At 63.1% G+C, this 13,356-nt stretch overlaps 1 protein-coding gene across 1 annotated transcript in view; it reads left to right on the top strand.

Annotated features, from left to right (window-relative positions):
• Positions 1 to 497: 497 nt before the first annotated feature.
• Positions 498 to 13,356, top strand: part of LOC131478434 (transcription factor RFX3-like) — a 116,318-nt gene continuing 103,459 nt past the window's right edge. Inside the window, 2 exon segments of the mRNA XM_058657693.1 lie at positions 498 to 546; positions 2,434 to 2,521. Coding sequence (XP_058513676.1) covers positions 498 to 546; positions 2,434 to 2,521 — 137 coding nt within the window.

The following is a 13,356-nucleotide window of genomic DNA, read 5'->3' on the forward strand; positions in this document are numbered from 1 at the left end:
AAAGAGGTCATGAGGCAAGGCTAGTTCCCTGGGCGATATGGAGCTGGATCCCCGACCTTGGCCAGGAGCGGGTGTGGCCATAGTCATGGGCTTGTGATTGAACGGTGGACCCGTACATGAGAAAAGCTTCAAGCCCACCATGCGACAGGCCCCAGTTGCAGTGCCTGTGTGTTCACCGCAGAAGCGCTTGCCAGTATGCCAAGGCTGCAGATTCATGGAGTGTCCAGCACCACGCCCACTGTGGACAGAGGGAGGGAGGGAGTGAGTGATGGCACTGCCGGTTCTCAGAGGCCATGCAGTCAGCCATGCGTGCCAGGTCCTGCAGTGAGTGGGGCAGGTGCCCACATGGGCTGTGGCATGAGCTGCAGGCATGGGCCTTGTGTGAGTGCTGGGGCTAGCTTGCTGTGGACTCTGGCGTGCTTTGGTCTCACTGACGCCACCTTGCCCCTGCTTTACAGTGGACACCACCACCGCCTGTGATGGGCCTCAGGACCACCATGACCAACTACCGACAGTTGCAACAGGCTGCACTGCGGTGGACTATGGGTATGTGTGTGTCTGTGGTGTGTCTGTGATGTGCGTGTGAGTGTGTGTGTGTGCCAGTGGCCATTCCGTGGCGTGGCACAGGGCTGGCCATGCCTGAGTGGAATGTGGGAGTGTCCCAGCTGCCGGTGGAGGAGGCAGTGGGCTGGGCTGTGGAAGGCTGGTTGTGTGCCAGGAAGACTCCATTGTGCCCCCCCACTCCAACTCTGCTATGGTCGGGCCCTCCAGGTCTCCAGAGGCTTTGGCGCTGTACCTTGCCAAGAGCCCTTCCCTGGCGCTGGCTCTCAGCCATTCGTGTAGAAGCCCCCCGAGGTGCTGCCTGTGTTCCCCTGGGTCCTGCTAGGTCATAGACGCCATGGGGCGAGAGATGAACCACCTCGTGGGCTTGGCTTAATGCCCTGTCTCCGTGAGGCCCCATGAAAGGAAGCAGAGTACCCCTTCGTGGTCTCCGTATTGGTGCTTGGCAAAGTGTGGGTGTAGGATATGTGTTGTTGCTGCGGCAGCTGGTGTGGCCAGCGTCTGGGTCAGATGCCGAGCAGAGAGAGAGGTGGCCAGGGCAGCCTGTGGCATGTCTGGTGCTGGGGACCGCCATGGCCAGGCTCATGGAAGTGACCCAGGCCTGGCATACCAGCCCCTTGGTGTTGACCAGCGTCCATGGGCTTGCTTCTAAACTGACCCTGACTGAATCCAAGCATGAGAGAGCAGGGCCTTAGAGCGGGCGGTGAGATGGGGTCCTCTGCTGCAGAACCAGCCTCCTGCATGTCCCCACGCAGTCCAGACACCACCTGCCTGGACCATGGCCCCCTGATGTCCCCCGGCCCTTTCCTTAGCTTTCAGCCACAGGTGCTGAGTGCCCTGGTGCCAAGCATGAGTTGCTGGGGCCCCCGGTTGGATGGGTTGCAGTATCACGCTGTCTTTGTCCATGGCCCTGTGCCCTTGGGCCCAAGAGGGAGGCCGAGCGCCAGCAGTGGAGGCTCCTGAGGACCCGGGCCCCTCAGTCCTGCCCTGAGGCCCAGTAGCACTCAGCTGCCTTCTCCCCTGTCTTGTCTCCTGCGGCCCAGGTCTGTGGAAAACATCACGCCACAGACCGCCTGTGCGTCCACTGCTGTGCCAGTCCTGTCTGAATGGGCCCCACAGGCTGCCCCTAGGAGCATCGTCCCCAGCCCTAGCACAGGTGTGCAGGCACCACTGAGCTCCTCCGAGCCGGTGGAAGGTGAGTCATGTCATGGGATGCTGTGGGTGGGATGCTGGGCCCCAGGGCTGTTCACGCATGGCTCCTGGCATGTCCAGAGCCGCAGGACATGACCTGAGGCTGTTGTGAGCCCAGGCGGGCATTCTTGGTGCTGGTGCCTGGGAGTTGTTTCCAAATCCCTCAGCCTCTCCCATGGCCCCATTAGCCCTGAGCTCCATCCAGGGTGCATTGCCAGGCTGGAAAGAGGTCATGAGGCAAGGCTAGTTCCCTGGGCGATATGGAGCTGGATCCCCGACCTTGGCCAGGAGCGGGTGTGGCCATAGTCATGGGCTTGTGATTGAACGGTGGACCCGTGCATGAGAAAAGCTTCAAGCCCACCATGCGACAGGCCCCAGTTGCAGTGCCTGTGTGTGTACCGCAGAAGCGCTTGCCAGTATGCCAAGGCTGCAGATTCATGGAGTGTCCAGCACCACGCCCACTGTGGACAGAGGGAGGGAGGGAGTGAGTGATGGCACTGCCGGTTCTCAGAGGCCATGCAGTCAGCCATGCGTGCCAGGTCCTGCAGTGAGTGGGGCAGGTGCCCACACGGGCTGTGGCATGAGCTGCAGGCATGGGCCTTGTGTGAGTGCTGGGGCTAGCTTGCTGTGGACTCTGGTGTGCTTTGGTCTCACTGACGCCACCTTGCCCCTGCTTTACAGTGGACACCACAACCGCCTGTGATGGGCCTCAGGACCACCATGGCCAACTACCGACAATTGTGACACGCTGCACTGCGGTGGACTATGGGTATGTGTGTGTCTGTGTGGTGTGAGGGTATCAGTCTGAGTGTGTATGTGTGTGAGTCTGTGTATCTGGGTCCCAGTGGTAGTGGCAGTGGCCGTGGCACATGTCCATACATGAGTGGAATGTGGGTGTGTCTTTTGACACGGGAGCAGCCGTGGGAGTGGACTGTGGAAGGCTGTTGGTGTGGCAGGAAGGCCCCATTCTAGCCTTCCCATGGCATCTCTGCTGTCATGGGGCACTGCTGGTCTGCAGAGCACTTGGCAGTGTGCCTCCCAGAGAGCCACATCCCGGGCCATCAGCCATGGTCGTGAAGACTCCTGGGGCCTTCCCTGTCTTCCTTGTGTGGCAAGGGACCAGGGGATCAGGACCCCTATGGGGCATCCGTGCTGTCACATCTCCACATGTTGCATGCCAGTAGGCAGTGAGGCCTGTCACAGTGTCTGTGTTAGTGCCCGGGAAAGTGTGGGTGAAGGATGTCATGACGCGAGTAGCAGGTGTGGCCGGCATGTGGCACGCACACGGAGCAGAGGGCAAGGTGGGCGAAGGAAGCCCTAGCGTGTCTGTTCCTGGGTCCTGCCTGTGTTGGACACGCGGGCATGTCCCAAGCCTGCTGCAATGGCCTGTTGGCGTTGCCCACGCTCCTTGGGCTTGCTTCTGGCTCGACGTGGTGTGTGATCAAGCGTGAGGGAGCCAGGGCCTTGGGCCTTGGGGGTGTCGTGGGATGCTGTGCTTCAGAGCCCACCTCTTGGCCGAGTCTACCTGTTGGCCGAGCTCACCTCTTGGCTGTGCCCACGTCTTGGCCAAGCCCACCTCTTGGCCGAGCCCACCTCTTGGCCGTGCCCACTTCTTGGCCAAGCCCACCTCTTGGCCAATCCCACACAGCACAAACACCACCCTTACCTGGAGCACAGCCCACAGAGGTCCCAGGCCCCTTGTGTCAGCTTGCACCCCTAGGTGCAGTGGTGCCCCCGTGATGGCTTGCTCGGGTCCCCAATGGCCTGGGTTGCCACTGTCACGCTGCTTTTCCTTGGCAGGCCGGCCCCTTGGGCCCAAGAGGGAGGCGGAGCTCTGGCGCTGGTGGTTCCTGGGGAACACGGGCCCCCAACCATGCCCCTGAATCCAGCAGCGCTCAGCCCTCTTCCTCCTGGCCTCTCTCCTCAGGCCGGGCTCGGCCCCACACTACCTGCCCGGACCCAGATTCATGGAGTGGAGCCCAGAGGCCCTGGCCCATTGGGCCATGTACCAGTGGGCAGCCAGCATGGGCATTGTCCCCGGCCTGAACACCTGTGCAGAGACGCCATTCCGCTGGGGAGAGGTGGTCGAGGGTGAGTCACGTGATGCAACTCCCGCAGGGTGCTCTGTCCCTCAGGGCTGTTGGCAGTCCTGTCCTGGCACTGCTGCCAGAGCCCCGGGACACGACGTGTGAGCCCAGCCAGACCCTCCTCCTGCTGCTGCTGCTGCTGGAGCTGCTGTAGGCTGGGAGTCGTGCCCATGCTCCCCTCCTTCTCGCACAGCCCCTTTACCCCTGAGGTCCAGGGTGCGTTGTGTGGCCCAAAGGATGGCAGGGTGCAGTGGTGCTTGCATGGGCAGTGGTGCTTGCTGGGTTGCAACTTTAACTACTGGGCCCAGCGCTTGCCTGAAGGCCTGGCTGCATGGAGGTGGAAGGGTCCTCCCATCGGTTAGAGACCCTGAGGTCCCAGTGTGTGTCAGGCCCCAGGGGCGGTGCACGTATGCTCCCTGAGGGCAGAGGGCTGCTTGGCGATCTGCGGGTTCTTGGTGTGGGCAGCACCCAGCTCCCCATGCAGAGAGGGAGAGATGGATGGAGGGAGGGAGTGAGGGAAGAAGGGAGGGTGGGAGATAAGGAGAGCACAGAGGGCTGTGAGAGGCCACGCGTGCCAGGTCCTGTAGTGTGCAGTGCGGCTGGCCACCCAGGCGGTGGCGTGAGCTGAGGCCATGGCCCTCCCTTGGCTTCTGGGGCTGGCACGCTGGGGATGCTCGTGTGCTTTGGTCTCACGGGAGTTCCCCTGCCCCTCCATTCCAGTGGATGCCACCTCCCCCTCTGTTGGGCCACCGGCCACCAATACTGACCAAATCCTGGCCATTCCCACACCCCGGACCGAGGTGGACAGGGGGTAAGTGTGTGCGTGTGACAGTGGCTGTTGAACGTGGCTGAGCAGGCCTGAGTGGAGTGTCGGGTGTGTCTGTGTTGCCGGGGGAGGGGCCGTGGGAGTGGACTGTGGAAGGCTGTTGGTGTGGCAGGAAAGCCCCATTCTAGCCTTCCCATGGCATCTCTGGTGTCATGGGGCACTGCTGGTCTGCAGAGCACTTGGCAGTGTGCCTCCCAGAGAGCCACGTCCCTGGCCATCAGCCATGGTCGTGAAGACTCCTGGGGCCTTCCCTGTCTTCCTTGTGTGGCAAGGGACCAGGGGATCAGGACCCCTATGGGGCATCCGTGCTGTCACATCTCCACATGTTGCATGCCAGTAGGCAGTGAGGCCTGTCACAGTGTCTGTGTTAGTGCCCGGGAAAGTGTGGGTGAAGGATGTCATGACGCGAGTAGCAGGTGTGGCCGGCATGTGGCACGCACACGGAGCAGAGGGCAAGGTGGGCGCAGGAAGCCCTAGCGTGTCTGTTCCTGGGTCCCGCCTGTGTTGGACACACGGGCATGTCCCAAGCCTGCTGCAACGGGCCTGTTGGCGTTGCCCAGGCTCCTTGGGCTTGCTTCTGGCTCGACATGGTGTGTGGTCAAGCGTGAGGGAGCCAGGGCCTTGGGCCTTGGGGTTGCCGTTGGATGCTGTGCTTCAGAGCCCACCTCTTGGCCGAGCCCACCTCTTGGCCAAGCCCATACAGCACAAACACCACCCTGACCTGGAGCACAGCCCACAGAGGTCCCAGGCCCCTTGTGTCAGCTTGCACCCGTAGGTGCAGTGGTGCCCCCGTGATGGCTCGCTCAGGTCCCCGATGGCATGGGTTGCCACTGTCACACTGCTTTTCCTTGGGAGGCCGGCCCCTTTGTCCCCAAGAGGGAGGCGGAGCACTGGCACTGGTGGTTCCTGGGGAACATGGGCCCCCAACCATGCCCCTGAATCCAGCAGCGCTCAGCCCTCTTCCTCCTGGCCTCTCTCCTCAGGTCGGGCTCGGCCCCACACTACCTGCCCGGACCCAGATTCATGGAGTGGAGCCCAGAGGCCCTGGCCCATTGGGCCATGTACCAGTGGGCAGCCAGCATGGGCATTGTCCCCGGCCTGAACACCTGTGCAGAGGCGCCATTCCGCTGGGCAGAGGTGGTCGAGGGTGAGTCACGTGATGCAACTCCCGCAGGGTGCTCTGTCCCTCAGGGCTGTTGGCAGTCCTGTCCTGGCACTGCTGCCAGAGCCCCGGGACACGACGTGTGAGCCCAGGCAGACCCTCCTGCTGCTGCTGCTGCTGCTGTAGGCTGGGAGTCGTGCCCATGCTCCCCTCCTTCTCGCACAGCCCCTTTACCCCTGAGGTCCAGGGTGCGTTGTGTGGCCCAAAGGATGGCAGGGTGCAGTGGTGCTTGCATGGGCAGTGGTGCTTGCTGGGTTGCAACTTTAACTACTGGGCCCAGCATTTGCCTGAAGGCCTGGCTGCATGGAGGTGGAAGGGTCCTCCCATCGGTTAGAGACCCTGAGGTCCCAGTGTGTGTCAGGCCCCAGGGGCGGTGCACGTGTGCTCCCTGAGGGCAGAGGGCTGCTTGGCGATCTGCGGGTTCTTGGTGTGGGCAGCACCCAGCTCCCCATGCAGAGAGGGAGAGATGGATGGAGGGAGGGAGTGAGGGAAGAAGGGAGGGTGGGAGATAAGGAGAGCACAGAGGGCTGTGAGAGGCCACGCGTGCCAGGTCCTGTAGTGTGCAGTGCGGCTGGCCACCCAGGCGGTGGCGTGAGCTGAGGCCATGGCCCTCCCTTGGCTTCTGGGGCTGGCACGCTGGGGATGCTCGTGTGCTTTGGTCTCACGGGAGTTCCCCTGCCCCTCCATTCCAGTGGATGCCACCTCCCCCTCTGTTGGGCCACCGGCCACCAATACTGACCAAATCCTGGCCATTCCCACACCCCGGACCGAGGTGGACAGGGGGTAAGTGTGTGCGTGTGACAGTGGCTGTTGAACGTGGCTGAGCAGGCCTGAGTGGAGTGTCGGGTGTGTCTGTGTTGCCGGGGGAGGGGCCGTGGGAGCGGACTGTGGAAGGCTGTTGGTGTGGCAGGAAGGCCCCATTCTAGCCTTCCCATGGCATCTCTGCTGTCATGGGGCACTGCTGGTCTGCAGAGCACTTGGCAGTGTGCCTCCCAGAGAGCCACGTCCCTGGCCATCAGCCATGGTCGTGAAGACTCCTGGGGCCTTCCCTGTCTTCCTTGTGTGGCAAGGGACCAGGGGATCAGGACCCCTATGGGGCATCCGTGCTGTCACATCTCCACATGTTGCATGCCAGTAGGCAGTGAGGCCTGTCACAGTGTCTGTGTTAGTGCCCGGGAAAGTGTAGGTGAAGGATGTCATGACGCGAGTAACAGGTGTGGCCGGCATGTGGCACGCACACGGAGCAGAGGGCAAGGTGGGCACAGGAAGCCCTAGCGTGTCTGTTCCTGGGTCCTGCCTGTGTTGGACACACGGGCATGTCCCAAGCCTGCTGCAACGGGCCTGTTGGTATTACCCAGGCTCCTTGGGCTTGCTTCTGGCTCGACGTGGTGTGTGATCAAGCGTGAGGGAGCCAGGGCCTTGGGCCTTGGGGGTGTCGTGGGATGCTGTGCTTCAGAGCACACCTCTTGGCCGTGCCCACGTCTTGGCCGAGCCCACCTCTTGGCCATGCCCACTTCTTGGCCAAGCCCACCTCTTGGCCAATCCCACACAGCACAAACACCACCCTGACCTGGAGCACAGCCCACAGAGGTCCCAGGCCCCTTGTGTCAGCTTGCACCCGTAGGTGCAGTGGTGCCCCCGTGATGGCTCGCTCAGGTCCCCGATGGCATGGGTTGCCACTGTCACACTGCTTTTCCTTGGGAGGCCGGCCCCTTTGTCCCCAAGAGGGAGGCGGAGCACTGGCACTGGTGGTTCCTGGGGAACACGGGCCCCCAACCATGCCCCTGAATCCAGCAGCGCTCAGCCCTCTTCCTCCTGGCCTCTCTCCTCAGGTCGGGCTCGGCCCCACACTACCTGTCCGGACCCAGATTCATGGAGTGGAGCCCAGAGGCCCTGGCCCACTGGGCCATGTACCAGTGGGCAGCCAGCATGGGCATTGTGCCCGGCCTGAACACCTGTGCAGAGGCGCCATTCCGCTGGGGAGAGGTGGTCGAGGGTGAGTCACGTGATGCAACTCCCGCAGGGTGCTCTGTCCCTCAGGGCTGTTGGCAGTCCTGTCCTGGCGCTGCTGCCAGAGCCCCGGGACACGACGTGTGAGCCCAGGCAGACCCTCCTGCTGCTGCTGCTGCTGCTGGAGCTGCTGTAGGCTGGGAGTCGTGCCCATGCTCCCCTCCTTCTCGCACAGCCCCTTTACCCCTGAGGTCCAGGGTGCGTTGTGTGGCCCAAAGGATGGCAGGGTGCAGTGGTGCTTGCATGGGCAGTGGTGCTTGCTGGGTTGCAACTTTAACTACTGGGCCCAGCGCTTGCCTGAAGGCCTGGCTGCATGGAGGTGGAAGGGTCCTCCCATCGGTTAGATACCCTGAGGTCCCAGTGTGTGTCAGGCCCCAGGGGCGGTGCACGTGTGCTCCCTGAGGGCAGAGGGCTGCTTGGCGATCTGCGGGTTCTTGGTGTGGGCAGCACCCAGCTCCCCATGCAGAGAGGGAGAGATGGATGGAGGGAGGGAGTGAGGGAAGAAGGGAGGGTGGGAGATAAGGAGAGCACAGAGGGCTGTGAGAGGCCACGCGTGCCAGGTCCTGTAGTGTGCAGTGCGGCTGGCCACCCAGGCGGTGGCGTGAGCTGAGGCCATGGCCCTCCCTTGGCTTCTGGGGCTGGCACGCTGGGGATGCTCGTGTGCTTTGGTCTCACGGGAGTTCCCCTGCCCCTCCATTCCAGTGGATGCCACCTCCCCCTCTGTTGGGCCACCGGCCACCAATACTGACCAAATCCTGGCCATTCCCACACCCCGGACCGAGGTGGACAGGGGGTAAGTGTGTGCGTGTGACAGTGGCTGTTGAACGTGGCTGAGCAGGCCTGAGTGGAGTGTCGGGTGTGTCTGTGTTGCCGGGGGAGGGGCCGTGGGAGTGGACTGTGGAAGGCTGTTGGTGTGGCAGGATGGCCCCATTCTAGCCTTCCCATGGCATCTCTGCTGTCACGGGGCACTGCTGGTCTGCAGAGCATTTGGCAGTGTGCCTCCCAGAGAGCCACGTCCCTGGCCATCAGCCATGGTCGTGAAGACTCCTGGGGCCTTCCCTGTCTTCCTTGTGTGGCAAGGGACCAGGTGATCAGGACCCCTATGGGGCATCCGTGCTGTCACATCTCCACATGTTGCATGCCAGTAGGCAGTGAGGCCTGTCACAGTGTCTGTGTTAGTGCCCGGGAAAGTGTGGGTGAAGGATGTCATGACGCGAGTAGCAGGTGTGGCCGGCATGTGGCACGCAGACGGAGCAGAGGGCAAGGTGGGCGCAGGAAGCCCTAGCGTGTCTATTCCTGGGTCCCGCCTGTGTTGGACACACGGGCATGTCCCAAGCCTGCTGCAACGGGCCTGTTGGCGTTGCCCAGGCTCCTTGGGCTTGCTTCTGGCTCGACATGGTGTGTGGTCAAGTGTGAGGGAGCCAGGGCCTTGGGCCTTGGGGTTGTCGTGGGATGCTGTGCTTCAGAGCCCACCTCTTGGCCGAGCCCACCTCTTGGCCAAGCCCACCTCTTGGCCAATCCCATACAGCACAAACACCACCCTGACCTGGAGCACAGCCCGCAGAGGTCCCAGGCCCCTTGTGTCAGCTTGCACCCGTAGGTGCAGTGGTGCCCCCGTGATGGCTCGCTCAGGTCCCCGATGGCATGGGTTGCCACTGTCACACTGCTTTTCCTTGGGAGGCCGGCCCCTTTGTCCCCAAGAGGGAGGCGGAGCACTGGCACTGGTGGTTCCTGGGGAACACGGGCCCCCAACCATGCCCCTGAATCCAGCAGCGCTCAGCCCTCTTCCTCCTGGCCTCTCTCCTCAGGTCGGGCTCGGCCCCACACTACCTGCCCGGACCCAGATTCATGGAGTGGAGCCCAGAGGCCCTGGCCCATTGGGCCATGTACCAGTGGGCAGCCAGCATGGGCATTGTCCCCGGCCTGAACACCTGTGCAGAGACGCCATTCCGCTGGGCAGAGGTGGTCGAGGGTGAGTCACGTGATGCAACTCCCGCAGGGTGCTCTGTCCCTCAGGGCTGTTGGCAGTCCTGTCCCGGCACTGCTGCCAGAGCCCCGGGACACGACGTGTGAGCCCAGGCAGACCCTCCTGCTGCTGCTGCTGCTGCTGCTGCTGTAGGCTGGGAGTCGTGCCCATGCTCCCCTCCTTCTCGCACAGCCCCTTTACCCCTGAGGTCCAGGGTGCGTTGTGTGGCCCAAAGGATGGCAGGGTGCAGTGGTGCTTGCATGGGCAGTGGTGCTTGCTGGGTTGCAACTTTAACTACTGGGCCCAGCGCTTGCCTGAAGGCCTGGCTGCATGGAGGTGGAAGGGTCCTCCCATCGGTTAGAGACCCTGAGGTCCCAGTGTGTGTCAGGCCCCAGGGGCGGTGCACGTGTGCTCCCTGAGGGCAGAGGGCTGCTTGGCGATCTGCGGGTTCTTGGTGTGGGCAGCACCCAGCTCCCCATGCAGAGAGGGAGAGATGGATGGAGGGAGGGAGTGAGGGAAGAAGGGAGGGTGGGAGATAAGGAGAGCACAGAGGGCTGTGAGAGGCCACGCGTGCCAGGTCCTGTAGTGTGCAGTGCGGCTGGCCACCCAGGCGGCGGCGTGAGCTGAGGCCATGGCCCTCCCTTGGCTTCTGGGGCTGGCACGCTGGGGATGCTCGTGTGCTTTGGTCTCACGGGAGTTCCCCTGCCCCTCCATTCCAGTGGATGCCACCTCCCCCTCTGTTGGGCCACCGGCCACCAATACTGACCAAATCCTGGCCATTCCCACACCCCGGACCGAGGTGGACAGGGGGTAAGTGTGTGCGTGTGACAGTGGCTGTTGAACGTGGCTGAGCAGGCCTGAGTGGAGTGTCGGGTGTGTCTGTGTTGCCGGGGGAGGGGCCGTGGGAGTGGACTGTGGAAGGCTGTTGGTGTGGCAGGAAGGCCCCATTCTAGCCTTCCCATGGCATCTCTGCTGTCATGGGGCACTGCTGGTCTGCAGAGCACTTGGCAGTGTGCCTCCCAGAGAGCCACGTCCCTGGCCATCGGCCATGGTCATGAAGACTCCTGGGGCCTTCCCTGTCTTCCTTGTGTGGCAAGGGACCAGGTGATCAGGACCCCTATGGGGCATCCGTGCTGTCACATCTCCACATGTTGCATGCCAGTAGGCAGTGAGGCCTGTCACAGTGTCTGTGTTAGTGCCCGGGAAAGTGTGGGTGAAGGATGTCATGACGCGAGTAGCAGGTGTGGCCGGCATGTGGCACGCAGACGGAGCAGAGGGCAAGGTGGGCGCAGGAAGCCCTAGCGTGTCTGTTCCTGGGTCCCGCCTGTGTTGGACACACGGGCATGTCCCAAGCCTGCTGCAACGGGCCTGTTGGCGTTGCCCAGGCTCCTTGGGCTTGCTTCTGCTCGACATGGTGTGTGGTCAAGCGTGAGGGAGCCAGGGCCTTGGGCCTTGGGGTTGTCGTGGGATGCTGTGCTTCAGAGCCCACCTCTTGGCCGAGCCCACCTCTTGGCCAAGCCCACCTCTTGGCCAATCCCATACAGCACAAACACCACCCTGACCTGGAGCACAGCCCGCAGAGGTCCCAGGCCCCTTGTGTCAGCTTGCACCCGTAGGTGCAGTGGTGCCCCCGTGATGGCTCGCTCAGGTCCCCGATGGCATGGGTTGCCACTGTCACACTGCTTTTCCTTGGGAGGCCGGCCCCTTTGTCCCCAAGAGGGAGGCGGAGCACTGGCACTGGTGGTTCCTGGGGAACACGGGCCCCCAACCATGCCCCTGAATCCAGCAGCGCTCAGCCCTCTTCCTCCTGGCCTCTCTCCTCAGGTCGGGCTCGGCCCCACACTACCTGCCCGGACCCAGATTCATGGAGTGGAGCCCAGAGGCCCTGGCCCATTGGGCCATGTACCAGTGGGCAGCCAGCATGGGCATTGTCCCCGGCCTGAACACCTGTGCAGAGACGCCATTCCGCTGGGCAGAGGTGGTCGAGGGTGAGTCACGTGATGCAACTCCCGCAGGGTGCTCTGTCCCTCAGGGCTGTTGGCAGTCCTGTCCTGGCGCTGCTGCCAGAGCCCCGGGACACGACGTGTGAGCCCAGGCAGACCCTCCTGCTGCTGCTGCTGCTGCTGGAGCTGCTGTAGGCTGGGAGTCGTGCCCATGCTCCCCTCCTTCTCGCACAGCCCCTTTACCCCTGAGGTCCAGGGTGCGTTGTGTGGCCCAAAGGATGGCAGGGTGCAGTGGTGCTTGCATGGGCAGTGGTGCTTGCTGGGTTGCAACTTTAACTACTGGGCCCAGCATTTGCCTGAAGGCCTGGCTGCATGGAGGTGGAAGGGTCCTCCCATCGGTTAGAGACCCTGAGGTCCCAGTGTGTGTCAGGCCCCAGGGGCGGTGCACGTGTGCTCCCTGAGGGCAGAGGGCTGCTTGGCGATCTGCGGGTTCTCGGTGTGGGCAGCACCCAGCTCCCCATGCAGAGAGGGAGAGATGGATGGAGGGAGGGAGTGAGGGAAGAAGGGAGGGTGGGAGATAAGGAGAGCACAGAGGGCTGTGAGAGGCCACGCGTGCCAGGTCCTGTAGTGTGCAGTGCGGCTGGCCACCCAGGCGGTGGCGTGAGCTGAGGCCATGGCCCTCCCTTGGCTTCTGGGGCTGGCACGCTGGGGATGCTCGTGTGCTTTGGTCTCACGGGAGTTCCCCTGCCCCTCCATTCCAGTGGATGCCACCTCCCCCTCTGTTGGGCCACCGGCCACCAATACTGACCAAATCCTGGCCATTCCCACACCCCGGACCGAGGTGGACAGGGGGTAAGTGTGTGCGTGTGACAGTGGCTGTTGAACGTGGCTGAGCAGGCCTGAGTGGAGTGTCGGGTGTGTCTGTGTTGCCGGGGGAGGGGCCGTGGGAGTGGACTGTGGAAGGCTGTTGGTGTGGCAGGAAAGCCCCATTCTAGCCTTCCCATGGCATCTCTGGTGTCATGGGGCACTGCTGGTCTGCAGAGCACTTGGCAGTGTGCCTCCCAGAGAGCCACGTCCCTGGCCATCAGCCATGGTCGTGAAGACTCCTGGGGCCTTCCCTGTCTTCCTTGTGTGGCAAGGGACCAGGTGATCAGGACCCCTATGGGGCATCCGTGCTGTCACATCTCCACATGTTGCATGCCAGTAGGCAGTGAGGCCTGTCACAGTGTCTGTGTTAGTGCCTGGGAAAGTGTGGGTGAAGGATGTCATGACGCGAGTAGCAGGTGGGGCCGGCATGTGGCACGCAGACGGAGCAGAGGGCAAGGTGGGCGCAGGAAGCCCTAGCGTGTCTGTTCCTGGGTCCCGCCTGTGTTGGACACACGGGCATGTCCCAAGCCTGCTGCAACGGGCCTGTTGGCGTTGCCCAGGCTCCTTGGGCTTGCTTCTGGCTCGACATGGTGTGTGGTCAAGTGTGAGGGAGCCAGGGCCTTGGGCCTTGGGGGTGTCGTGGGATGCTGTGCTTCAGAGCCCACCTCTTGGCCGAGCCTACCTCTTGGCCAAGCCCACCTCTTGGCCGAGCCCACCTCTTGGCCGTGCCCACGTCTTGGCCA

The sequence above is a fragment of the Ochotona princeps genome, chromosome 33 (genome assembly GCF_030435755.1).
Source record: "Ochotona princeps isolate mOchPri1 chromosome 33, mOchPri1.hap1, whole genome shotgun sequence".
NCBI lineage: Eukaryota > Metazoa > Chordata > Mammalia > Lagomorpha > Ochotonidae > Ochotona > Ochotona princeps.